Genomic DNA, 26,265 nt, shown 5'->3' with positions numbered 1-26,265 from the left:
GAACCTCGGGCCGTGTCTTTATGTCCTTTTCACTTGGACTTGCATTGAATAATGGCTCTTCAAAATAATTTATGGAAATTAATATTTCTAGGACCTTGGAAGCAAAGACCTGAAAAGGGAGAAAATCAGTTTCGTCTGTCAGATCGTCCGAGTGGGTCGCATGGAACTGAGGGATAGCAACACCAGAAAGCTGACCTCGGGGTTGCGGCGACCTTTTGGAGTGGCAGGTAATCCATTTCTCTCTTTTTCCTTGAGAGTTTAAGATCATCACCTTTTCTTTGAATCAGAGCCGCTGTTGAGCATTGGACAGTGGGCAGCTGTGATTTATGTGCTTTTCTGGTGGAGAGAAAAAAATCTACTATCCTTTTTCTGGGTGGTTTTAAGTCCACCTGTAAGCCGGAGATGTTTGGTGTGTGAGTCTCAGATGTAAATTATATATATTTGGTTTAAAGTAGACCATGTCTTTTCCTGGGAGAGACCCCAACCCATTTTCTGGCCTGGGGGTCAGGGTTTGTGGACTTGGTGGTTGATTTAGGGGTGAACTGTTGTAGACGGTCACGAGGAGGAGGTGGGAGAGCCAGCCACTGAGCGCGCATGGTCTGCTGGACGCAGGGCCTGTTTTGTTTTTTAACCCTCCTTAATTCTGTGTGGTTAGTTTTGGTGACAGCTCAAGACAAGGGAGGCTAGTTGTCTGTGTTGAGGAAAGTGTCCCCAGGAGGTTCTGATGGGTTGACCTTTTCAATGTCACTCTTTTTAAATAATTTTGGGAACTTATTTTATGGTTGCAGGGAATTCCTTACCCAGCCCTTGATGTGTATTCCTGTCTTTTCTGTGATTTGGGGGATCATCTGAATAAGTACTCGGGGACCCAGCTGGAAGACATTCTTGACCTTGACCTTGACTGCTGGCTACCTCAGAACTTAGACTTTTCTCCTCTTAAAATAGACTTTCTATTTAGCGAAGTTCTAGGTTCAGGTGAATTGGGCAGGTAGTCCAGCTGTTTCTCACATACCCTAGCCCTGCCCTGCCTCCGCTTCCTCAGCGTTTCCCCCCACCACTGTGCTCCTCAGGCGGTGAGCCCACAGTGGCATGTCACTGTCACCAGAGGTCCAGAGTCGACATGGTGGTGTGCGTCCTGTGGGTTTTGACAAGGAGTGACACCATGTGTCCCCCAGTGCAGGGGCTGGCTGAGCGGTCTCACTGTGGTCCTCCCGGAGGGTTTAGAGACATGAGTCACGTCTTTAAGTCATGAGTCCTACTTCCTGAGGAGTGGATAACAGCACTGGGACAGGCATTGTGAGCGGCTTGCTTCCACTCAACAGTGGGCTTCCTGGTGGGCTGTTGCAGTGAGTTCATTGCTTCCGAGTGACCAGGGTGGGGCTGCCCGGCTGAGACCCCCCGGGGGTCTGCACCCAGGCAGTCGTCTGCTCGCTCAGCCTCATGACTTGAACACGTACTTCAAAACTGTTGCTTTATTTTTCAGAACTTGTAGCGTCTTTCACATGTCTAGTTGAGATACCTGTCATCTTTTAGGAATTAGCACTTCCTTTTCTCTTCCTATGGTAGTTTTAAGAAAACGTTTTATTTTTGTCTCAGGTCGTGAGGCCTCCCCGAAGCCATCAGAGAAAACCTTTAGGAGTTATGTAACTCAGGCCTCTTTCCAGGTTCTCAGATTACCAGAGAGGGCTCTGAAAGGTTCCTGTGAGAGCCTAGTTAGGTTTGTTGAAGAAATGACGAAATCTTGATGGAGGTTCCTGGTTCCCCTGCCTTTTGATTAAAATGGAAAAATCTTCAGCTTTCTGCGCAGGAGTCTTGACGTTTGGAGCGTCCTGGGGATTAAGGGCTGGGAAGGACGGTGGTCTTCGTACTGCCGGTCCTGCTGCGTCCGTCCTGTTGAGAAAGGGCTTGCTTTCACCTGCTGGGTCTGGCGTCAGGTCATGGTCTCCGCCTCTCAGGCTTCTCTGGGAATTGCTGAAGCCCAGGCTGTACCCTGACGTGGTGCCCTGCCCCTGGGGCCCCACCTGGGCCGTGTCTGCAGAGACAGCCCCTGTCTAGGTGCTGGACCCCTGGCCAGGTGCTGGACCCCTGGCCTCTGGCTGCAAGGCCTCCGCTGTCCTGTGCCTTGACTTTTGGTGACCGTGAAGTTGCTCTTCTTGCCCCTGGTTCCTCCCATCCACCCTGGTCTTCGGCTTCTTCCTCTCCTGTCTTGTGTCCCTGGTACTCTTCCTTTGTGGGTTGCTGGAAACCTGTCTGGGCCAACCCTAGCCCACTGGCCTGGTTTTGCCTACATTCTCTGGAGCATGGTCTGTCCCTGCTGTTCTGGAACATGGGGCCTTTGCCCTGCCCGGCTCCTGTGACAGGTGCTACAGGGACCTTCAGAGGCCTTTGCTTTCCACTGGTGGGACATTTGGGTCCTGGGCCTGTTGATGTTGGCTCCAGGTCTTCTGCGCAAGACCTCTGCTCCCTTCTGGTGCCAAGGCTGCCCACAGTTGTTTGCTCACTTGGCTTCTGGCCTGGGTGGTGAGGCTCCATTGAGCACTTGTAGCCTCCCAGCTCACCCCAGGGGGCCAGCTTTTGAGACCTCTTAGCTGGTGTGTTTCTGTAAATACTGTCTAGGACCTGAGCCTTCTGCTTGTCCAGTTTCCAGTTTCTTGTCACTGTGCCCTGAGACAGGAGGGGGTGCCTTTTTATCCTGTGACTCTGCTGTGTAGATTTTTGGCCCAGTACGTGGCTCCCAGCTGCCCTGTCCCCCTATTCTGTGCCAGCCTTCGGTGTACCAGGGTGCAGGCCTCCCCATCACGGAGCTCTGCCTCCAGCCCAGTTCTCCCGAGGGATAGACACCTCTCATGGCTGAGAAGGACGTCAGCTTCTGGTGGCGGTGCTGTGCCTGCTGATGTGCGTCCTAGGTCCACAGGCAGTTTTAACTTTGCAACCCTCCACGGGATGAGCTCTGCTCGACTGTGCAGCTGAGCCCAAGTCCCTGGAAGGAGAAAAGTGCTCATGGACCTTGGGGCCTGTGTGTTTTAGTCTGTATTGGAAATGATATGTCCCATCCTTTGTTTTAAACCTTTTGCTAATGTAAACGTGATTGGCAGTTGTAGAAAATTATGGAAATTCTGTGGAAGAGAAACATAAGTATAATTAAATAAATCATTCCTAATTTTCCACAATCAGTGTAGTCCCTCAGGATCACTCGGGCATATTTCTTTCTTTCTTTTTATTTTTTCTTTTCTGTGTGTGTGGTCTGTAATTTTTAAAAAATAATATTAGTCTGTACCGGGCTGGAGGTGCAGCTTGGCGACAGAGCACACGCTGCATGTGTGAGGCCCTTGAATCCCTCGCACCACCAACACCAACACAGTCATATCTGGGCTACACCTACACCTACGTCTGTACCTGCACACAGCTGATCATACTCTGGTTTTTGGGGGCTTCTTGATTTTTTTCGTGCCTCTTTGGCTCCTTGGTCGTCCAGCCGTCAGAACATTTTAGGTGGCGGTGTTCACTGGGAGTGTGTGCGTACTGCACGTGTGGACTTTCCACTTTCTAAGCTGCCTGCATCAGGAGCATCTCGTTTTGAAGGCTCATCCAATAGTCAGGGTATTGGTGGCTGCAGTCTTGGCCATACCATCGTTTCAGCCATCTCTTCTCTTGGGCTCGCTGGGCTTTGTGGCTCTGTGGTGTAGGAGGCGTATGGTGGGCACACCTGGACCTGAAGCAGCCCCTCTGGCGGGAGAGAATCCCTAGAGTGGACTTGGGGTAAGGTGGGGCCGCTGCTCCCTGCCCACTGCAGTACTGGGGTGTCGTCCCACCCATGGGACGGGGCTGCCGCCTCCCGCTGCGGCGCGTCTGACCGCTGGCCTTCCGTTTCCCTGGCTGTGCTGTTCCTGGTCCTCTGCTGCTGCTGTCCTTATGCCACGGCCACCTGCCTCCTCCCCTGGGTAGCCCTGTGTCACTGGATGCCGCCTGCTCCCTGGGCCCACCATACCTCGTTCCTACACAAGATCACCTTGATTGTACCTGGACCCTCTGTCTTCCTCGGGTTGTCCCTCCTGCCTGGACTGGACAGTGTTCCTGGGTTGTCACTTTGGGGGTATCCCTCCTACTTGCTCATTTCTTCTTTTGGCCGCAGGGATGACTTTTCCAGACTGCAGCGAGAACTTCCTGGGCACAGGCCAGGTGCCCGTGAGCAGTAGGCAGAATCCCTTGGACAGTGTCTGCCAGGCCTTGTCCCTAGGCTGGGCTGGGTGGGCCCAAGGTACTGTCATTAGTGAGGAGCAGGAGGAGGGCTGCTCAGTGCCCAGTGCGGGTAGCCATCCTGCAAAGTCTGCTGGTTCTGGTGTGTGCAGGCCTGGGCACCAGGGACCGGGCAAGGGGTCAGATGGCCAGGGAGGCCCCTCAGCTGGTGAGGTGAGCCAGGGGACAGTGGAGCCGGGTCTGCAGGAACACAAGGCCACCTGTATGGTCTGGTGTGTGGCGGAGGCCTGCAGGGTTAAACTGACTTCCTGCTCAGCCAAGTGGGCTGCTACTAATGCGAGCTTCCTCTCGTGGTTCCACTTGTGGTTGAATGTGTGCTTGTGCACAGGGGCATCTTAGCATTGGCGAGTGCTGGGTGTGGTACCAGTCGCCCCCTGAGTGCCCAGCACTGACAGGCCTTCAACCAGGCGAGGCCACTCATCTCCTGAGCAGCCGCTTCTCCGTGCTCTGATGTGCGGGCGTCTTCCTCCTGGGTCTGCACACATCTACAGCTCTTTTGTCTGCTGTCCCCCTGGTCCACTGCGTGGACCCCTCAGGCTCCACCAAACCAAGCAGGGGATGGACGGCAGGGCCTGCCTCTTGCCCTGCAGTCCCTGAGCTCTTTTTGGGGGTGGCGGTGTAGAATGAACGTAGTCCCTATCCTCAGCCCGTGGTGCCGGTCACCAGGGGAGAACGTACGTGAAGAAAGCAAACAAGTGTGCTGCTCCCTTATCTTTAGCCAGGGCTGGTGGGTGAGGCGAGGGGCAGAGAACCTGCCCAGCACCCTCTGGGGCTGCTCTTGCTCTGCCTGCCGTGACTGAGGGCAGAAGGCAGCAGGGAATGTGCTGGTGTGTTGGTTAGTCCTGTCTGTGGGCCTCACGTTCCTTAGCTGGACGGTTGGTGGCTGAGGATTCTCCTGGAGTGTCCTCTGTATCAGCAGCCACAGATACCAGCTCGTGGGGGCTCTTGGTAGACCGTAGCCTTGGCTTGCTGGGTTGGTATTGTGTTATTAGGGGTAGGTAGCCACTTGTCACGTGAGGATATTTTAAATTAAAGGAATGAATCAAAGTAAGCATTTGGCTCCCCTGTCCTTCCTGCTCCGCTTGTTACAGAACATCATCACCACAGATCCAGCGGCGAGTGGGCAATGGCCGAGGGAGGGGCTTGGGGTCCTCCGCCCTTCGGCTGCAGCCGGCTGGGCCAGCCCTGCCAGACGACCTCCTGTCGTTGCGACATGACATTCTTTAGACTTGAAGCTCACATTATGGTTGTCCAGAACATTCTGATGTTCCTCGGTTGGTTGACTTTCTATGATCATAGCATCGAAGTAAAACAATCTCTGTTCTTTTCTCGTCCACAGTGATGGATGTCACAGATATAATAAATGGAAAAGTAGACGATGAAGATAAACAGCATTTCATTCCCTTTCAGCCGTAAGTATGGTGCAGTCCCAGTCCTTAGCCACATGCAGTGTGGAAAGCCTGTTCCTAGTAATGACCTTCGTTTGTAGTAATTACCCAAGTAGGAATAGATCGTTTCACGATCAGAGAGCTCTGCAGTCGCTGCCCTCACATGTGGGATTTTTGGTAGTGATAAGAACCTGGGCTTAAAGGTGGTTTATGGTTCTGGAAGTAGATTCTACGTGTGTTTGCTGAATTTCCTTATCAGAAGAATTACAGTTCCACTCTGAGTGTGCATGTTTCTTTACATAATTGATTTATTCTAGTATCAGTTCGCATTTTCCAAATACGGTTCTTTCAAATTCATCACCAGAGGTTGCTGTTCTTAAAATAGAAAAACAGGCACGATAGTGACGAATTCCTTGGTAAAGTGAGGAAGGATACTCGGCAGCTCATGGTGACGCCGCTGACTTTCCCTCTTGGTTTTCGCTCAGGGTCCACGTGTGCTCGGCACCGCTCTGTCTCCTGACCCCGTCTTTGGAGAGGTGCCAGGAGCATGGGAAGGCCCTTGAGGGAGGCGCCCTTCGTGGGTCTCTGTGAAGCCAGCCCTGTGGGCCAGGTCGAAAGGACTGGTGTCCTTTCCCAGGTGATGGAAGCAGGTCTTCGGCCACTTCAGGAGCACTTCTGCTTCAGGAAGGAGCTGGAAGCGGGCCCTGGAGGTTAATGGAGAGGCAGCCTGCTCCCGGCATGCCAGGTCTCAGGCTGCACCCTCCGAGTTAGCGACCCGTCGGGTCCTCCGTGTGCTCTCTCGTCTCGTCACGTTTGCTTTTCCTTATGGGATCTCAGGCTGAGACAGATTTTGTTTCACAAAGGTCACGCTGTTTCCGGTAGTTGGCAGAGGGGCTTTGGGCCGCTGGGGAAACGGCTGTTGGAAGGAGCCCCGTTCTGGTGGAGAAGGGCCTGTGGCTCCCCATGCCCCATGCAGCTTTCCTGGCGCCGGCCGCCCCACCGTTGGGCTGCGCTCCTCGCAGCTGAGGCTCCCCTAGCAGGCAGGCGCTCTGGCCGGCGGTCTCCCGGCTCCGTGGAAGCTGTGGCAGCCTTCCGACAGGAGGGTGGCAGAGCCGCTGTGTCATCTCGCTGAGGCCAGGTCCTGCTGAAGATGGGGTCCTGCATCTTCCCCAGCAGGGCTGCAGGCAGAGGGCCTTTGTGGCTTGACGGCTTCGAGGTCGCTTTTCTGTCTAGTGTGGTAACCACCAGCCCCGTGTGGCTATTTAAATTAAATAGAATTAAAAATCAAGCTCAATCACTTGAGTCCCATATCCAGTGCTCAGAGCCGCCTGGGCCCGTGGCTGCCGTGTTAGTGTGCGTAGGGCATTTTTCCACCCCTGCAGGAAGTGTGGCTGGGTCCTGTCGCTTGGGAACCCCACCAGCAAGGCTGGCTCATAGAGGGGACGTTCTGCAGAATCTGCCGTCTTCCTCAGCAAATAAGGAGACATGGAGGTTGTCGAGGTAATAAGTGGACTGCACTTATTATAAAGTTAAGGCGCTTCTTCCTCCCATGAGAAATAACGTGGTCCCTGCTGTTTGGGATGCTGTGTGATGTATTAGTTTCCTGGTGCCCAAGTGTTCTGCTAAATTAAAATTACCTGTTGCTTTGCTAGTGTGCTCGTGATGCTTCGGGTAGTGTTTGAAAAGTTGGGGAGTCAGGAGTGTCAGGTTCTGACTTCGGAGGCTGTGTTGTGAGCTCTGTGAGCTGGGCTATGCATCGTGACCGTCTTTTTATCTTGTTGAACGTCCACTTTAAAAAGTATGATTACGTGCTTATCTCTTATGTAATTTGTGACTCCTTGCTCCATTAAAAGAAGACTAATATACAGATTAATATTTGCAGTCTTAGAAGCAAAAGAGCAGCATGATTTTAATAGCAAAATAAGCAATGAAACCAGTTCTTTGGGAAATGTCATGCTAATGACACTGTTTTTTGCTCCATTAAAACTGATTTATTATCTCGCAGGGTTGGTTTTAGGGCTGGGAGCCCAGTGCATCTCTCTCTCTCTCTCTCTCTCTCTCTCTCTCTCTCTCTCTCTCTTCTTTTACTTGGTGAAGTAAATTAGAACAGCCCGCAGCTCCCGTGAGCCACGTGGCTTGAGTGATGGCTTGAGTCCCATATCCAGTGCTGACCCTGACCTTGTTCAGAATTGATTCTGAACCTCATGCACACGATGGGTGTTTACTTGTCATTTCCTCTGTGCTGGGCTGTGGTGTGGACGTTCCTGGTGGCACCTGCTGGGCTTCCTTACCTGTGACGGCTCCCTGTCTGTGGGTCCCCACTCCCGCTGGTTTGTATTCCTGGGGTGCCCAGGCTTCAGCTCCCAGACCTGGCTGCCACCGGCCATGTTCCCCAAGCCCACTGCCCGTCTCACCTGAACCCACTTGAGGCTCTGCAGGGCCCGGTCCCCAGGGGCAGGTTGGGAAGCTTCTTCACGCCATTAGGTTTCGAGGAATCTTTTCTTGAGAGGTTTGAGGGGTCTTGATTTTGCCTTTCCCTTTGTGTCACATGCCCGGTGACCCAGGCTGTGTTTGGAGTTAGTGAAGTTGGAGAAGTGGCCCTGGGCATGCCTGTCAGCCCCCGGCCCTTGGACCAGCCCTTCAGTGGTCCGGTGGCCCCGAGCTGCGGCTGGTGTCCTGGGGAGCGGGCGCCCTGTTGACCTGACCTCTCTCTGGTTCAGCATTTCCTGATCGATGCTTTTCCCTGTTTCTCTTGTCACCTGCCCTCTGTCTCCCGCCCTCTGTCCTGTGTTGACTCATGACGACCCTCTGGCTCTCGGGGATGCTGCCCTCTGTGTTCCCTTGTTCCCGGGACCTGTGGGTCTCTGTGCCCTTTGTCTCCTGTGGTCTCGGCCGTCCCGTGCCCTCCAGGCTCGCGTTGGACGACGCCACCCGACACAAGCCGCTGAACTTGTCATCCCGTTTTTCACCCAGGGTGGCGGGGGAGAGCGACTTCCTGCAGACTGTCATAAACAAAGTCATCGCCGCCAAAGAGGTCAACCACAAGGGCCAGGGTACGTACCTCTGTTTTGTTTCTGTACTGTTCGTTTCTGGGAGCGTGGACGGTGCTGTCTGGTTGGTGTGTTAGCCTGACGTGGGTGGTGGTGATGGTGACATTGCTGGCACTGGAGGGCTTGTCCCTGATAATCGCACACGTGGCATCCCTGCTGCTGGCTTTCCTGAGCACCACTGGAGGCCAGCCTCCTGGAGGACAGCGAAGACCGAGTCACACATGACTCAGCACTGGGATGAGCCCAGATCCAAGAGACTGGGAGAAGCACTGGCTTTCCTCCCTTGGTCCACCCTAGCCCTGTCCTCCTGTCCTCGCCCTTTAACAAAATCCTTGAATACAGTCCCTGCCATGGCTGCAGCTCTCTCTTCACTGTAGGGAAGCGGGGACATTGAACACCACCCTCTCCCCCAGGCGTGTGCTCTGGTCCCCTCTGTCCTCACCCATATTGAGTGTCAGGCTGTTTTCCGGGGCTGCCCTCTGTCCCCTGGGAAAGTGGCTTCATTTGCATGGACTGGCTCCCCTCTGTTCTGTTCGCTCAGAGATCCCTCCTTCCCACTCTGTGTCCCGCGAGCACCACTTTGACCCCTTGCTGATGCGTCCAGCAGCTCCCCTTCTGCTGGCAGAGCTGACCCCGTCCGCTTGGCTCAAGCCAGTTGGCCCTTGGTTTGGCTAGGAGGTCTGCCAGAAAATGACGGTTGGAGGAGACCTGCCTGCTGCCTGAGGGGAAGTCACCTCTCCAACTCAGGCCTGACCTGCCCCGCATAGCTGGGAACGTCCCCGTGTCAGTCCTGGGTCTGATGCTGATGTGCTGGAAACTCAGCAGGGCTGAGGTGAAGGCCTGCCTTCCCATCCAGTTACCTGTGGTCACCAGACCTCCAGAAATAGCCCTGCCAGCTCTCAAGGAGAATGTTAACCGAGTGGAAGAGTGTTCTGGAGAAATGGGCCCTTCAGGGGCTCTGTGGGGACCCTGAACTGGTGCAAGCTACCCCCCTGGCTAGCTATAGCAGAGCCACACGCCACCCTGAATGTTCACAAACATTTAAGCTGACCCAGGCCCTCTTCCCCTGTAAATTCTCAGCCATTGCAATTTGTACTTTAATTAAGAAACAGTGGGCGGGGGGTCTGGTCAGAGCTATTGAGATGGAGCTGGGAGGCAGGTGCTGGTGGCAGGCCAGGCCTGCTTGTCCACCCTGGCCCTGAAGCAGGGTCCCGTGGACCTCCAGGTTCTCTTTCCCTGTCGTCTGAGCTTCAGTCCGCGTTTGTGACTATGTCACACAGGAGAAGTGGAGATCGTGTCAGGGCCAGCAGGAAACTACTCGGAAAGATGCCCGGAAGCCTGCCTCTGCCAGGCTCATGGCCAGAAGCTGTGAAGCCCGAGAACACAGGGCTACTGCCTGGAGCCTGTGCTTGGAGCAGAGGCTGCTGCAGCAGTGGGAGCTGAGACGGGACCCTCAGGCATGGAGACCCCCTGAGTCAGAATGCCTGGCAGCTCACTCACCGGGCTCTCCGTGTCCCTGAGCCTTTTCCTGGCTTGCCCATGTGGACTCTGCGTTGAGAGAGAGGTGGTCCAGGGAGTGCCCCTGAGCTGGCTGCTGGGCACGGCTGGGGCTTCCGTTTTTCCATCAGTACCGACCCAGGCTGACCTTGCGCCTGCTCACCTGGGTCCCAGGCGAGGTGCCCGGGCTCAGCAGGGAGGAAACGCTGATTCGCGCCAGCAGGTGCATTTCATGACGGTCTGTGGGCGCTCGCCTCGCGCGGCCCAGGTCTAGTCTAGGTTTGCATCAGGGTGTTTACTGGTCACCATGGACAAAATCTTTTATAATCAACCCAGATTATTCTGACTCCTAAACCCAGCGGTGCTGGGCATTTGAGGTGGACAGTGTCCCCTCCTGACACCCAGACCCCCGCTTCTGCTGCTTGAAACATAATGATGCTCATTCTTTTCACTGTCAGTTATTCTGATGAAGCAGATGTCAGTCCCAAATGCACCCTGTGTTTGATGAATATTGGCCTCATATTCTCCTGTGAAAGGTGTTTTTAAGCTCAATATAATCAGGAAAATTTAGCCTCCAAATTTAAAATGTGCTGTAACAACTGAATTGTGTCACTGAGACTCCAGTTCATGAACTCAGGTACTTGAGCAGAGTGGTATTATGAGTAAGAAGAGGTGTGTGAAAGGCAGGACTTCCCATATTAGTGTTCATGCTCTTAGATTTGGTCTGCTTCTCTGGTACCAATGCAGGATAGGTGAGGAAGTGCCTGGCCCTGGAAGGTCCAGCTGCTTCATTTCCTGTAGGTCCAGAGCTGGTGCTAGTTCAAGGCACTGTGTGAATTAGTGAAAAGAAGGAGGTGCGGTCAGTGCTGGCTGGAGTGTGGGCTCCTCATCACCTTTCTTGGCCCATTACTGTGTGCAGTGCGCGTCCGGAGCCTTGGTACATGTGCCCCTGTTTGGATGCCATCCTCTGGTGGGTCTTGGGGACTTGCTTCCATTGTTTCTGTTTTCCTCCTCTTTCAATCCTGCCTCCCACGATGTAGACTTCAGTACCTCAAAGGAAGGGAAAGCATATGGAAAGAAAGGAAAGAGCAGGGAACACCCAGCGTCACTACCCTGGACACTGGCTGCCTCTGTCCACCCCTCCTGTTCCACCTTGCTCTGTCTCTTCCTTTCCTCTTTGTCTCCCCCAGTGCCTGTGCCGGCTTCCCCCAGGGGTGCTCTTGCCCAGGTCCTTGGTGCCAGCTGGGTTTCCAGTGACCTGGGCTCCCCTTCTCTGGGCCACATCTGGCTCTTGGCCAGCACCCTTCCTGGTTCCCCATGTGCTGGCCTCTGCTTCCTCGTGGGAGCTCTGCATGGGGGGACTCTTCCTGCACACTCCTGGGCACCCTCCTTTCTCTTGCCGCCCGTGTGCTGACCTCGGGCATCTCCTGGGGCAAGCCTTTCTGGGGCCCCAGCACCTGCTGGAGGCCACCCACAGGGGGCCATCACGAGGACTCTCCTTCCTCCTCTGCTCCCTCCACTTCTCCACATTGGTCCCCTCCTGTCCCTAAGGTCCAGTTCCCATCTGGCCAGTGCTCACCCATTCAAAGTGGACTCTGCTGGGGTGCTTTCCTCTGAACCCCTAGCCTGTTGCCATGCAGCCACCAGGGTGTCATCAAGTCAGCCCCTGACTTGCTCCTGAGCCCTTCTCCAGGCCTCCCTACTGCCCCTCAGTGGACCATGCTTCCTGAACACTGGGAGAGGACAGCTTTCTGGGTCCATTCCCAGTCCATGTCCCTTTTGGTTCATCTCACATGCACATTGATTCAGAGAGCCACTGTCCTGGGCCCTGTGGGGAGTGCAGAGCCGCTGGTCCTGGGCCCCGTGGGGAGCACAGAGCCACTGTCCTGGGCCCCATGGGGAGCACACAGCTGCTGGTCCTGGGCCCCGTGGGGAGCACAGAGCCACTGTCCTGGGCCCCGTGGGGAGCACACAGCTGCTGGTCCTGGGCCCCGTGGAGAGCACAGAGCCACTGACCTGGGCCTCGTGGGGAGCACACAGCTGCTGGTCCTGGGCCTCGTGGGGAGCACAGAGCCACTGTCCTGGGCCCCATGGGGGGCACAGAGCCACTGTCCTGGGCCCCTTGGGGAGCACACAGCTGCTGGTCCTGGGCCCAGGTGAGGAGTGCAGAGCTGCTGGTCCTGGGCCAGGTGAGGAGCACGTAGCTGCTGGTCCTGGGCCCCGTGGGCAGTGCAGAGCTGCTGGTCCTGGGCCCAGGTAAGAAGTACAGAGCTGCTGGCCCTGGGCTCTGTGGGGAGCACCAGAGCTGCTGGTCCTGGGCCCTGTGGGGAGCACAGCTGCTGTTCCTGTGGATTGGCCTGTCCAGGCATGGCTCCAGGCTCAGTCCATTCCCCTGCACTAATTACCTTCTACCTGGATGTTGACTGCCCTTTTTTCCTCAAGATGTTGAATTGTGAATTAAAACTCACTCATTCATTGAAGTCGCTGTCATGAAATCTTCTAAAAATGAGTAAGAAAAAAATGTGACCCTGGCATCTGTTGTTTTTCCAGGTTTGTGGGTAACATTGAAATTACTTCCTGGAGATGTCCATCAGATTCGGAAAGAGTTTCCTCATCTGGTGGACAGGACCACAGCTGTGGCTCGCAAAACAGGGTTTCCGGAGATAATCATGCCTGGTAAGGACTGGCTCATCTGGGGCTTCTGAGCACGGGAGATGTAGCTGGTCACCAAACCATGGGGACAGTAACGTGCACAGGCTCCAGCAGCCTTAGAGGGCTGAACACGTCTTGGTGATGTGTTAGCTCCAGGGTGGTTCATCTCGTGGTCAGGGGCTGTGGGCAGAGTAGGGGGATAGGCACCCTGGCCACCTGACCACCCACTAGGAAAAGCTCCCCCCAGCCGCAGGGGTTGTATGCAGCAGGCAGGAAACCCAACATATCCAGGAAGACCTTTGATTCAAAGGAGGAAAGAGCAGTGGCAAGTGAGCCCCCAGCCCGAGGACCATGCACTAGAGTGCTCTCCCTGTGCCTGTTCTTAGTGTCCACATCACTAGCAGCGCTCCGGTCCAGTGGCGGATTTTAAGCTGAGAAAACGGACCAGGGGGTTTCTCGTTAACGTGACTCTCATATTTAATAATTTTGCCCAGTTTCAACGTGAGGTTCATATTACTAATCTGATTCGATTCTCAGATCTTGGGAAGCATGTTGATATTTGCCCTTTACAGCTGGGTGATACTTTTTGATTTGCAAGCAACGTGCACATTAATAATCTAGGTTAATCTACATAAAGATCTCGGGAAGATGCAAATTGTGTTAATTCCCATAAAAATTAAACCACAGCCTAAAGTCACACGGCCAACGAGTGGAAGTGAGGTCCACATGCCACGCTTGCCTGGCACAGGTGGCCACTTTGGTAGGCCTCTGTGAGCACCGGCAGGGGTGGCCATTCTGTGTGCTGCAAGAGCTGTGGGTCTTACGTCCACTTCCTTTGTTTTCAGGGCTGTCGCGGGTTATTGAATGCTCTGGTGTATTGCTTGACAGGAATCCAGAGTCAGGCTGAAGGACGGTCAGCCTTGCCTCTGCAGGAGAGGCAGGGCTGGACAGCAGGCCCTGGGGCAGCCTGGGTGCGGCCGTGCCCCACTGCTCCTGTGCTAGCTCTGCCCAGCCCCTTCTCTTAGGCGTTTCCTTGGAAGGCGGCTCCGGACCTGCGATGCAAATTCACACATGGAGTTCCTGGTAGCATGCGGTCTACCTCGGTGACTCAGGTGTCCTCAAGAGCAAAGGGAAACCCAGGAACCCTCTGGCTTGTGCTTGAATTTTCCCTGATAGTTGGTAGACTTATTAAGGAAGTCGAAAACTTCCCTCATGATTGACTCGTGGAGAAGCCATGCAGCCAACGTTGTTCTGGCAGGTTCCATGTGCACCATGCTGGGGGTGGGCCCCTGGAGGGGGCATCTCACTGAGCGAGTTACCCCTGGCCAGGCTGTGGGCACCAGGGGACAGAGCCAGAGACTTTCAGTCAAACTCCTGCCTCTTGCCTGGCAGAACCCACCCACCACTCCTTTCGTTGGCTGTCTTACAGAGACCTGCATCCTCTTTGGGTAGTGTGGGATCTAGTCATGTCGCCCTCAGGCTGGCTTCCTACCTTCTTGTGGCCTGCTGGCACCCCGAGTCCTTCTGAAGGACCTGGAGGGAGAGCAGAGTTTCCCTTTGAGCAGGAGGATGGCCGGCATCCGCCCACCTCCACCTCCAGCTCCCTTCTCCCTGAGTATGAGCCTGTAACCCATGGGGGCATCTGCTGATGGCCCTTGCAAACATGTCTTGGGGTTTTCCTTCTGTGAATGGTGTCGACCGTGTCGGCCCCAGAGAACCGATCTCAAGGTGCACCCGGGAGCGGGCGTGGGGTTCCACCCCTTGCTGCCCTGGCCCCTGTTACTACTCTGGCTGGTGTCATCTTCAGGAAGCTAGTCGCCCTTTGTGATGGTGGCTTTCTTGCTCTGATGAGCTCTTCAGCCTGGTGATTGTCCAGCACGCCTGCCTCGCCAGGGGGCTGTAGAGGGTGGGTGTCCCAGGTCACCGCTGCTCAGTGGCTGGGCAGCCTTGCCTCCTGCCCTCTGGCTCCACCCTTCTTCTCTTCTGTGGGCACTTGGTGCAATTGCAGCCGTGCTTCCTCTCTTGGCAGGCGCTGTGGTTGTGGGAACAGCCCACTGGGACTATTATAATAATGACTTTCAAATGAAAGCTTGATTTAATAGTTGGATCCATTAAAAGGCAAAAGAGATCAGTTAAACAAACAAACAAAAATAAATAAATAAAAACACGACGGCAAGGGGAGCCTTTGATCCTTAGGGTCCCTGACCTGTAGCCTCTTGCTGCCCTTGGTGCAGCATTGGTGGCCTGTGCAGAGCGGGGCGGGCAGGAGGGGCCAGGCGGTAGCAGAGTGACGGTCACTGGGGCAGGATGCTGCCTCTGAATCACTTTGCCAACAGAGCTTGTGAAGTTTTCCCAGCCGGACCATCCTTAGGGGCTTCCGAGTGGACGTAGCTCATCTTTCCCCAGAGCTAAGGGTCTGTTCTCCGTGCCATGCACACGTCTGTTTTGTCCTGCCATTTCTCGTCCCTGTCCCAGGCCGTGGTGCTGATTGTCAGTTAGGTTTCGGCTCAGCTCCTAAAGTGGCAGAAGGCTGTAAAGGGGGCCGCCGCTGCCACTTACCTTCCTGGGTGTGCAAGAGTCCTTGCTCCGGAGGACGTGGATGAGCCCAGCCAGGATGGGACGATGCTATTGGTGGCCGAGGGCCACAGACGCTGCCGCGGGGCAGGTCCTCGCAGCCCCCGCGTGCCATTGCAGCCACCGGCACGTGCTGCACTGGGAGGTGGAGGCTCCTCTGCCCAACCAGCAATCGGCAGAGGAGAAGTTTCCTCTTCCCAGCAGGTCTTACGACGATGATGAAAATCGACTCTGTCATGCTTTTAAGTGCTGGGACTGTTTTGTAGAGAATATTTCATGATCACCTAATATAGTATTTATAACGTTCTGCTAGGCTAGGTATCGTGTTAGACGGTTCTTGCAAAATTCACGGTTACGCTTTGAATAATGGATTGGTATTGAAGGTGTAATTTCCCCCCAGGTGATGTTCGGAATGATATCTATGTAACGTTGGTTCAAGGGGATTTTGATAAAGGAAGCAAAACAACGGCCAAGAACGTGGAGGTGACGGTGTCCGTCTATGACGAGGACGGGAAGCGCCTGGAGGTACTCCTGCTGTGGGTCTTCTCTGCAGGGCCCAGGCCGGCTCTCGCCCAGCCCCAGGCCCCCCTGGGCTCTGCAGCCCTGCTGCTTCCTGCTTCCCTCTCTCTACCTTGCCTTGGTGCCCGGGTCCTGGCCGCCAGCCTGTTTCAGGAGATCCCGGTGGAGTTTGGTCCGTGCTCTTCACCCGGCCTTATCAGAGGGTCCTGCCAAGCCCGAAGCAATCACTCTGCAGTACAGACACTGTCGTGTCACCATTTGAGACATGAGGCGCCTGAGACTGAGGACTAAGCAGTTAGCTCAGGGTCAGAGAGCAGGTGGACTTGGGTTGCAGTCTCTGACCTCTGACCACTGCAGCTTGAGCTGTGGCTCATGGTCCCACCCCATAGTAGCCACACCAGAGCTGGATCCCTTAAGGAGTCTGTGTGCTGGGGCCAGGATCAGAAGCCTGCGCTTGTGCCTGAGGCTCAGCTGTGTGTGGGGGTGGGTCTCTTTTTCCAGTGTCACTGCCTGCCCTGTCCGCCTTGGCCACATGGCCCTAGTTGGAGACCACTGGACAGTGTTCATGGCTGGAGGGAACGGAGAGGGCAGCGACCACCTCCTTCCCCTGTAGCCCCTTACTCCAGACTTCTGAAAAAGCCAGGCACGTCCTGCAGATCCTGATGTCCGAGGGGCTGGGACAGGGTGGGGGCGATGGATGCAGTACTGCCCTTGTCTCACGACTGCCCAGGTCCTCAGTGGGCGAGTCAGGGGCGTGGGCTGGGTGTAGGACTGTGCTTCCAGGTGGGATGAGTTTACAGCCCTCCAGGTGTGACCTTCTCCTGGGGCCTGGTGGGAGGTGTGTGCCTGGCAGGCTCCCCGAGGTCTCACCTGGTGGGAGGTGTGTGCCTGGCAGGCTCCCCGAGGTCTCACCTGAGCTCTCTGCCTTCTTTTAAAGCACGTGATTTTCCCGGGTGCTGGCGATGAGGCGATTTCAGAGTACAAGTCTGTGATTTACTACCAAGTGAAGCAGCCGCGCTGGTTTGAGACCATGAAGGTATTATTTGCACGGTCATTTTATCACCTGGCTTGATTATGAAATGCTCATTTGTATCCCAAAGGAACCCCCACCTTCCTCCGAGCCCAAGGGGCTGCCCGCCGACAGCGCCAGGCAGACTGTGTGGCTCTCCCAACAAAGTCATTCTGGGTTGCTAAGGAACCGTGCTGGCATTTCTTGGAATACATTTGCTCCCATCTCCTTTGGACATAGAAATAGGGCTTTCATGGAGACAAACGACAGAGTCTTTTAAAGATAGTTATTGTCTTTCTCTACTGGGGTCTGTTTTATGTGTGGCCTGCTGCCTTTACACCAGATTGGAAAAGATAGGGATGGCAGTCCATGCAGTTTTGCCTGGAAGATGGGTCCCAGTCCTGGGGCATTGGCACATTTTCATAACGCAGCTCACCCGGTCTCCACGGCGGCCCCCTGTGGTAAGCACCAGCCCACTGCCAAGAGCCGGAATGTTTGAAAAGAAGCCCAGGGGTCGGCCCTGGAACACAGATGTTAGATGTGAGAATTAGGGACAGTCCTTGCTTACAGGCAGCACGGACGAGGTCTTTTTCTTTTACCATAATGTGACAACAAGCAAGCTTTCTTGCTGCAGCTGTGGAGAGAATATAGATACCTTTGTGTTGGGACTAAACACGAGGACGGCAGTGTGCAGAAATAGAACCTTAACAGTAAGGATCAGAATGCTCAAAGAAAAAAATCCAGCAGTCTTGCAGAGTCAGGTTGGCTCCTTCCAATATCACCTTGTTAAATTTGGAGACATTTTGCCTTTGGAAAACTCACACGGGGGGTTAGACAGCCCGCATTTCCACCGCCGCAGTGTCGAGGTGTGTGCAGGGTGCCCCGAAGCCCCAGCTGACTCAGGCCGACGGTGGGAGCTGTCAGGAGAGCTGCTGCCCGCCCCTCTGCACTCTTACAGGTGGCCATCCCCATCGAGGACGTGAACCGCAGCCACCTCCGCTTCACCTTCCGCCACCGGTCATCACAGGACTGTGAGTACTCACTCCGGCCCCCAGGTTTCAGGCCAGGAGGGGCGGGACCCCCGAGCGGTGCCTGTCCTGGGCTGCTCCAGGACTCTGCAGTCACGCCGAGGTGGTGGCCCCTTACCATTGTCACCTCGCCTGTTCCCAGGCGTCTCGGGCAGGCCTCAGGAGACTGTCCTTCTCTTGCCTGACTAGGGGCCACCCTCTGCAAGCCTCTTTAGGTGTCCGCTTCTCCTTTTTGACTCACGATGCTCTGCCCATCAGAAAAGTCATCTTTGCTTGGAACCCAGAGCCGTGTCCCCTTTTGTCTTCTTGTCACCCCTGGTGTCTGGAGTGTGGCCAGAGCTCTTCTAGATGTTGGTGTGATATCGACGGAGATGCCAGAGCTGGAGGAGCAGACGCTGGTGCTAGTCCGCTCTCCTTCCAGGGCTGTGGCCCTGTGCTAGGTCTGGGGAGGATACCCAGAAGGCGGGCTCAGGGCCTGCCCTTGGGGTCTGCCTCCATTCGGCAGCAGCTCATATTTGGGAACATAAGTGACAATCGGAGTTGGCTGTGGTCATGTGTGCTGTAGAGGACCGGGGAAGAGGGTGGCCTTTGGGCCACGCGTGTTGATGCCGTGGGGCCGCATGGGAGGGTGGTTGGGCCCTGGCTGTGCATCGCATCACAGACGCCCAGGCCCGAGCCTCTTCTGACATCCCTCGGGTATGTGGCCACCTTCCCCCAGCAGCTCTGCAGCAGTGCGACTCTGAGGCAGTGCCTGTGCTGAGCGGGTGCCATCTGACTGTTCCTGGGGCTCTGAGCCCTCCGTGCAGTGTGGGCTGTGACAGGACAGGGTAGGACAGTGCAGGGGAGCGAGGGCCTGGTGCTGGGTGTGAGGACCACGGTGCAGGGCCCCAGAGAAGCCCGGGCCTGCCGTCACTCAGCGTGCTCAGACTGCCCAGCTGAAGTGCTGACACTGCCCTCAGCTGACCATTCCTAGAGGCAGAGGAGGCCAAGGCCTGGTTCTCAAGGACTGTGAAGCCGCACGAGGCCCACTCAATGGTGTGGGGGTGACGGCCACAGAGCATCACTGCGCCCCTTGCCCCGTCCTGCAGTGCAGCCCGCCAGGGGCTAGTAAGAGGGCATCTGGTGTCTCTGAGGGGCAGGAGCAGGGCCGTGGAGCCTGCCAGCTGGGAGGGCGGAGCCCTGCTGTTCACGCTTGCCTTAGTGCCAAGTTCAGGCCTCAGGTAGTGGTCAGGGCCTCCCCTGCGCTCATGGCTCCTGGATGGCGGGGCTGAGGCCTGCACCAAGGCCCCACGTGCTGTTGAGATTAGGCCTCCCAGAAACCCCGTGTGTTGTCAGTGTCAGTAGTGTGACTTCTCCTGTCGTACACGAGGAACCTGGGGCGTGGAGACCCTGAGTGAGCTGGCCCTGAGTCACCCAAGTGGTCAGTGAGGATCTTGGGTTCCAGCCTGAGCCCTGGGCCCGAGCATTCTACTGGAGTGCCTCAGGGGCCTGCCCCGGCCCTGTGGCTCTTTAGCACGGGGCATGTCTGTTCCATATGCATCGGGGCTGGGGTCCTCAGTTTGCAGGGCTTAGGTTAGTGTGGAGATGCAGGTTAGCTTGCAGGAATCCCCTAGGGAATAGCAGGGTTAGGCTGTGAGCAGCGTGGGTGTGCTCTGGGCACAGGTGTGTTCTCAGCCTGCGCATGGAGGGCGCTGCACAGGTGAGCCCGAGTGTGGGGAGCCAGAGCCAGCCAGAGCTCGGGTGAGCCAGCGGGGACCCTGCACCCACGTCCCCGGAGGACAGCAGGAGAGGGTCAGACTTTCAGGGCCCAGTGGGATAGGAGTGTGGAGTCCACGGAGCGAGCTGTCTCAGTACCACGCACCCTTTGTAGCAAGCTCTTTCTCCCCAGTTAATAAATCACTTGAGGGCAGAGGCTATCTTCTCCAGCATTTTAATTTTCAAAATCCTTGTTTTTCTTGTCAGTTTTAAGTACTCATTATAGACAAGATGCTATCACTCGACACACCAAGACACATTTGCATAATTAATGAAGTCCCCATGGCCACAGCTTGTGGGCTTTGGGAACATGTTGAGCATCACCAGTGTGGCGGTTTGAGATCCTGGATTACTAGCTGCCGCTGGGGCCCGGCAGGCCTGTGTGGGGACACCCTCGGTCAGAACAGGGAGAGAGGCCACGTGGCCCCCAGCAGATCCTGACTGCTTTCTGCTCTAAAGCAGAGCTGGCAGAAGGCAGGAGGGACGGGATTTGTTCTACCCGGATCTGTGGTTTGATCGGGAGTTTGGTGCTGATGTGATGATAGGACTCCTTTCCAGCAGCCTGCGGGCTCCTTGGGGCGTCCACTTAAGTCACAGGAACACCCGTGGATGTTGTGGCTGGACCCGGCCAGGAGTGGAATGTGGTGGGTTTGGCTGGTGGGGCTCTGGGGATGAGGGACAGGTCACTCCCACGCACACAGTCTCCTGCTGGGCTGTGAAAGAAGCCGTGCAGCGCGTCTGGCGTTGGGCGAGCCTGTCACGAGAAGCACCTGTGCTTGTGAAGAAGGGGAGGCTCCATGTAAGCCATCTGCTGACCATTGCCATCTGGTGTCCTTCCAAGCCCTGGGCGCTTTCGGAGAGGCCTGTTGTCATTTTTCACGCCACCCTGAATTTAGGAGGCGCTGTCCTTTGCCATTTGAACGTGATATCTTCTTCGCGTTCTGGTACCCTTTACAAAGTGACTATTTAGATTCCTGGAGTACACGCTTTATCTCTGTTAATTTCTTTGTCTTTGTTTGGTTGATTCTTCACTTACCCTTTAGCCAGCATTTGTTGAGCACCTACTGCATGCGAGACAGTGCAGCAATGCTGAGATGCACAAGGTCCCTGATGAAGTGGGGTCCGAGGCGACTCTTCTGAGTCCCTGACCCCAGGAGGGTGTGGCTTTCTTGTCTGATCTCTGTCTTTTCATCTCTAAACAGAGAATTTTGAATGAATACTTTGAGGTGTTTCCCAACTCTGGAACTCAACATTACTGTTCTGTATTCAGGCGACAACTTGAGGAGTTCATGGCCAATTCCTTCCTTCAGTGCAGACTGCCCCTTCCGTCCCCATCTGATGTGCCCCTGCCGACCCTGGCTCTCCTTGCTCTACCCACCAGCCACGCTGGCCTTCCAGCTCCACCAAGTCAGGCCTGTGCTGCCTGAGACCTCTGCACTGGGCCTTCTCTTCTCTTGGACAGTCTGCACCATGGCCCATGTGCTGGCACCTTCTCAGGAGGCCTGTTCCCACCATGCCTCAGATTGCCCGTTGCCTCCATCACTCTCGGATAAATCACCAACTTCTGTTTTCTTTATGACCTGAAAGAACTTATTTGTTCTTGGCTCTCTCCCCAAGTAGGACAAATATTTATTGAGCAGCTATTGTATGCCAGGCACTATTTCATGCCCTGGGAAATAGCATTAAAAAAAAAAAAAAAAGATCGCAGTGTCCCTTACATTTCAGGGCCCAGAGGACAAAAACTAGCAATAGCAAGAACAAATTCTCTCTTGCACAAGTGTACACACGTTCTGTCAGTGATAAGAATCATCCTCAGATGAGAGAAAGGTGAGACTGGGCTGCTGTGTTAGATGCAGTGTGGTCTCTTTGGAGTAGGTGACATTCAGCAGAGACTTGAGTGAAGCCTGGGTGTGGTCCTGAGCGCAGGTCCTGGGGACGGGACTTTCCTGCTCATGGGAATGAAATTTCATACTCAGGTCTTCAGTCATCTGTGATTTATCTGAGAAGAAGCCTGAGGTAGGGTCTGTTTTGTTTTTCTGTATTGCTAAGCAGCTTTCCCTCCATGCATCTGTGTCCTGCGATGGCCTTGTGTTCCCAGGACCTGTTCAACATCCTGGTCTCTGCAGCCCAGTGTTAAAAATCACGCTGTCTTCATTTCTGCCCTTTCCGAGTCACTCCTGGGTTCCAGGACTGTGGGTCTTCCTGCACATTCTTCTGCAAGGTCCTTCTGCTCTTTATCCTAGTCAGTTTCCACGTTCCATGAATAGTCTTCCCTGAGATTTTGGTGGAAATTGCTAGGAGTTTATGACTGTTTGGAGGACAGCCCAGCCCTTAGTGTCGAGGTCTTCCCTGGTGAACCTGTCCTGCTCCTCTGTGTCTTCCGTCCACTTTATCACCCATCAATGCAGTATTGTCATCGTTTCATAAAGGTAGCCTTTGTTGTGTTTTGTGATGTTGTTTTGCCATGACCACAGTTGAAGAAGGTTACTGATCCTTATTGCAGCCAAGGATAAATCTGAGAAGATATTCGCGCTGGCGTTTGTGAAGCTGATGAGGTACGACGGGACCACCCTGAGAGATGGAGAGCACGACCTCATTGTCTACAAGGTAGGCCGTTCTGCCCTGCCGCCACGCGCACTTTGATTCCGTCCTGTCTGGCTTCCTGACCTGCATCTGCCACCGGCAGGAGAAAGCAGCTAGCTAGCTCCATTTAATCATGTGTATGAGTGTTTCTGATGACCAGCCGTTTAACTGTCCCCCTAATGAGATGACGGACAGTGACGCCTTCAGTGCTATATAGAAAAGCTGCAGACGTGAACTGATCTAGAGGTACGAGGGCCATGACTGAAACACCTCGGCAGCTCCATCTGACAGCGGCTGTGGTGTTAGAAGGGTCAAGGAGGACAACCCATGGAAAAGCTGGGCTTTGCTACCCAAGTGCTGTTTGACCTGCTGTGTAACTAAACTTGCAGGCCGAGGCCAAGAAGCTGGAAGACGCAGCGACATACTTGAGTCTGCCCTCGACAAAAGCGGAGTTAGAAGAGAAGGGCCACTCGGCCACGGGCAAGAGCATGCAGAGTCTGGGCAGCTGCACGATCAGCAAGGACTCCTTCCAGATCTCCACGCTGGTGTGCTCCACCAAGCTGACCCAGAATGGTGAGTTGGGGCAGGACGACGCTCCCAGGACCTTTCGTCTTCTGCCCCAATTGTTTTTGGCTTGCTCCTTGAGTGGAGGGAGGCATTTCCTGTGGGTGTGTGTATGTCATTCATTCCATCCCTCGCCAGTGACCCGTGTGGATGATGGCACCTGAAAGAGGAGGTGACATCCATCATAGTTTAAAATTCACACTTCTATTTTGGTCCAGGGTGTGACTTTATGTGAGACAAAACAGTGGACTTACTCCTTAGAAGGCTTTCCAGCCAGAGGAAGGTAGCATGGCGCAAGGGAAACTCAAGAGATTTGGAGCCTAAACAGACCTGCGATTGAGTCCCGGTTCTAGGTTAACCCTGGATATGACCTGAGCGAGTGTTCCCTAACCCGGTCTGTAGACATGGGAGTAAGTCCTGCCTCCAGGGCTGTCTGAGGGGTCCGTGAGCTGCAGGATTGCAGGATTCCCACCCTCTTTGTATCTTTCCCTGTCTCAGCTATTCATTGAGATAATTCCCGGTTATCATTGTTTTGTAAAAGTTGGTGTGCGTGGTATTTTTGAGTGCCCCTTATAGCGTGAGATTCATGCACACAAAGCTCAGCCTAACAGCAGATCACTCATCGGCTGGTGCCTGGTGTCCCTGGGCTGGGGCGGTGGACTGCTCAGAGTTCATTACCACTACTTGCCTCCTCCCCAGCGACACTGCCACCAGCCGGGGTGCTTCTTATTCAGAGCACACGGGCATTGTTGTTGCCACTCTGTCTGGAGGAGGGAGAGACTCCTGTGCACAAATCTTTCATTTAAAAATTGCATCCCCTTAATGTGACCATATCACAGCCGTGCAGAGGGACTTTATGCTGTCTTGAAACTGAGCCTGAAAATCCAATTTTTTCCTCCTAACTGCCCGATATGGATTGTGATTATTAATGTCTGTTGCTATCAGGCATTGCATCTCTGGGGGTTGTCTGTCAATCATGGCAGTAGTTTTGGACTTGCCAGGGGACAGGCATCTTTTGGACTTTAATGGGATTAGCACGGGACAAAAGTAACCCCTCAGGTGGAAGCCTGGACCTGGTGGAGGTGTCAGGGCGCCCTGCAGGTTTGGGCAAGCCAGCCCTGGGTCATGTGCTTGTCAAGTTTCCTGCTCTGGGCTCTGAGCTCTTCTGAGGAGTTAATGTTTGCAGGTAATGCTTTCTCACCCTTGCTCTCATGAGGAAATTGCTTGGGGGGGTGGGGCAAGAGGTCACTCAAAACCTTTCTGTCTGTTTGCATAGGACTGTATGCAGATGCTTTAAGGCCACTTGGATACATTTGGGTACAAATGCTCTAAGGCCATTTGGGTGCATTTTTCTAAGATTACTCCTGTTTTGCCTGAAGCATTTTAAAGTGTCCTGCTGGTCCAGGAATCCCAGGAGCAAATGAAAAGCCTCACCTGGGGATTAGGTCTGAGCAGGCTGGTGGGTAGGGTGGGAACGCACAGAGGGCTTGCAGGCTTGGTCCCAGGGAACCTGTGGTCAACGGCGCTGCCCCAGCAAAACAAAGGTTGTCTTCTGGATATGACCCTAATGGTCCCCCTGTGCCTGAAGACTACAGTGTTGGCACCTCATTTAACCCAGGGCAAAGGTGACATTTTCAATGGGTTGCCATCCCATGTGAGTGGCACTTCAGGTTCTCAGTAGGTCCTGGATGAGTGAGCTGCTGTGTGTGGCCATCATCTCTCTGCAGGAAGCCACCATCTTATACCTGGGTCATGTTCCAAAAGCACTTTTGGATGTTGTTATTTGCAGCTTGATTATATTTCCCCCTTAAGACAATGTTCTGAGTGTCACGTGTAACCCACATGTCCCTGGACAGGGGACTGGGAACCTGGAGGTCCCTCGGGGCGTGGTGTTCATCCCTCTTTCACCTTCTGGCTCCCCGAGTCTCACCACTGCAGGGCGATTCCCTCCCTGGAACGGAGGGAGAGGCCGCCCCCGACTCAGCAGCGGCCGTTGCTGGGCAACAGGGAAATTCCGATGTGATGCTGCTCACTGGAGCAGAGGGGGATGTCGGGGATTTTGTTTCACACCAGCAGTGGTGCCCCTTTGTGGGATGGAGGCAGGTCAGGTGTGTACAAGGTGGAGCTGCCCCAGTTGGGGTCTAAGCATAGTCCCAGGTTCTCCTTTGAGACAGCCGTGATTTGTTACTGGGAAGTTCCATTATTTAGGGAGAAGCGGTAGCTGAATATTCAATGAGGCTGTATTAAATATCTCTGTCCTCTGCATTATGCTGGCTGCCAGGGGAGATATGAAAAGAAGTTCAAGATGTGGTTCCTCTGCTCAGTTAACTTACTGTATAATCAGAGGGAAAGAGCCACGAAGCAAAGAATGATCACGGGCCCACCTGCGATGCGGTCCCAAGGGCATGGAGAACGGGGAGCCTCCTGTGACCTGGTACCCTGTGGGGCCTGGCAAGCTCTGCTTTCTTCCTCCTTGAGGTGATCTACTCATATTCCCAGGTGGACTTCTCCAATTTGCAATGCAGAGGTAGATCTCAGCTCAGCCATATCCCGCATGCTGCCAACTTTGCAGGAATGGGATCAGATTATGATTTGGGCTCCACTAAAGAAACTGGTTGTAACTTGTGAAATGGAAATCTCCTTAACCCGGGACCATGAGTGTGCTGGGGCAGGCTGAAACCTTTCCCGCAACTTCATTGTCGACTAGAAATTAAAACACATGGACTTTCACAATGAATGAATACACTTTCAGCTCATGCTGCTGTTAGTATTTTGTGCTGGGCCTTGGGCTATTTCTTTCTTTCTTTTTTTAAGTCTACCTTGTTTTTTTAATTATTATTTTTTATTTATTCTGTTTAGCTATACATGACAGTAGGATGCTTTTTTTATACCGATTGTGTCTTTTCATTCTACCACAGTCCTGCAAATTTTTGCAACATCATACCCATTGTTCAGATGAGAAAACAGGGAAGCTGACCTGCGCAGGGTCCCGTAGTTGCTGCCTTTAAGCCTAGCATATGTATTGCATGGTGAATGTGGGGCTGTCCCCTTTTGGTGTTTTATGTTTTTGTTTTCGTTTTGGTACTGGGGATTGAACTTGAACTCAGAGGCACTCAACCATTGAGCCATATCCCTGCCCCTTTTTAAAAAATTTTTTTATTTTTATTTTTATTTAGAGACAGGGTCTGACTGAGTTGCTTAGGGCCTTGCTAAGTTGCTGAGGCTGGCTTTGAACTCGCGATTCTCCTGCCTCAGCCTCCCACGTTCCTGGGATTATAGGCCTGCATCACCACCCTCAGCCCCTTTTGGTTTTGATTCTTCCCTTTACCAGCTATACTTGCAGTGAAGTCAAATGAATGAAATATTCTATCTTTCTAGTATTAACTAAA

The 26,265-nt window shown here is 54.2% G+C and overlaps 1 protein-coding gene across 1 annotated transcript in view; it reads left to right on the top strand.

The window, feature by feature from the left end:
• DOCK1 (dedicator of cytokinesis 1) overlaps positions 1–26,265 on the top strand; it is a 490,559-nt gene that overhangs the window by 67,494 nt on the left and 396,800 nt on the right. Inside the window, 9 exon segments of the mRNA XM_079137291.1 lie at positions 92–227; positions 5,597–5,669; positions 8,619–8,698; positions 12,743–12,868; positions 15,819–15,943; positions 16,875–16,973; positions 17,905–17,977; positions 22,233–22,336; positions 22,702–22,885. Coding sequence (XP_078993417.1) covers positions 92–227; positions 5,597–5,669; positions 8,619–8,698; positions 12,743–12,868; positions 15,819–15,943; positions 16,875–16,973; positions 17,905–17,977; positions 22,233–22,336; positions 22,702–22,885 — 1,000 coding nt within the window.

This window comes from Sciurus vulgaris, assembly GCF_902686455.1.
Source record: "Sciurus vulgaris genome assembly, chromosome: 4".
In the NCBI taxonomy this organism is placed as follows: Eukaryota; Metazoa; Chordata; class Mammalia; order Rodentia; family Sciuridae; genus Sciurus; species Sciurus vulgaris.
Note: the sequence above shows the minus strand (reverse complement) of the source record. Positions and strands in the feature narration are given on the sequence as shown.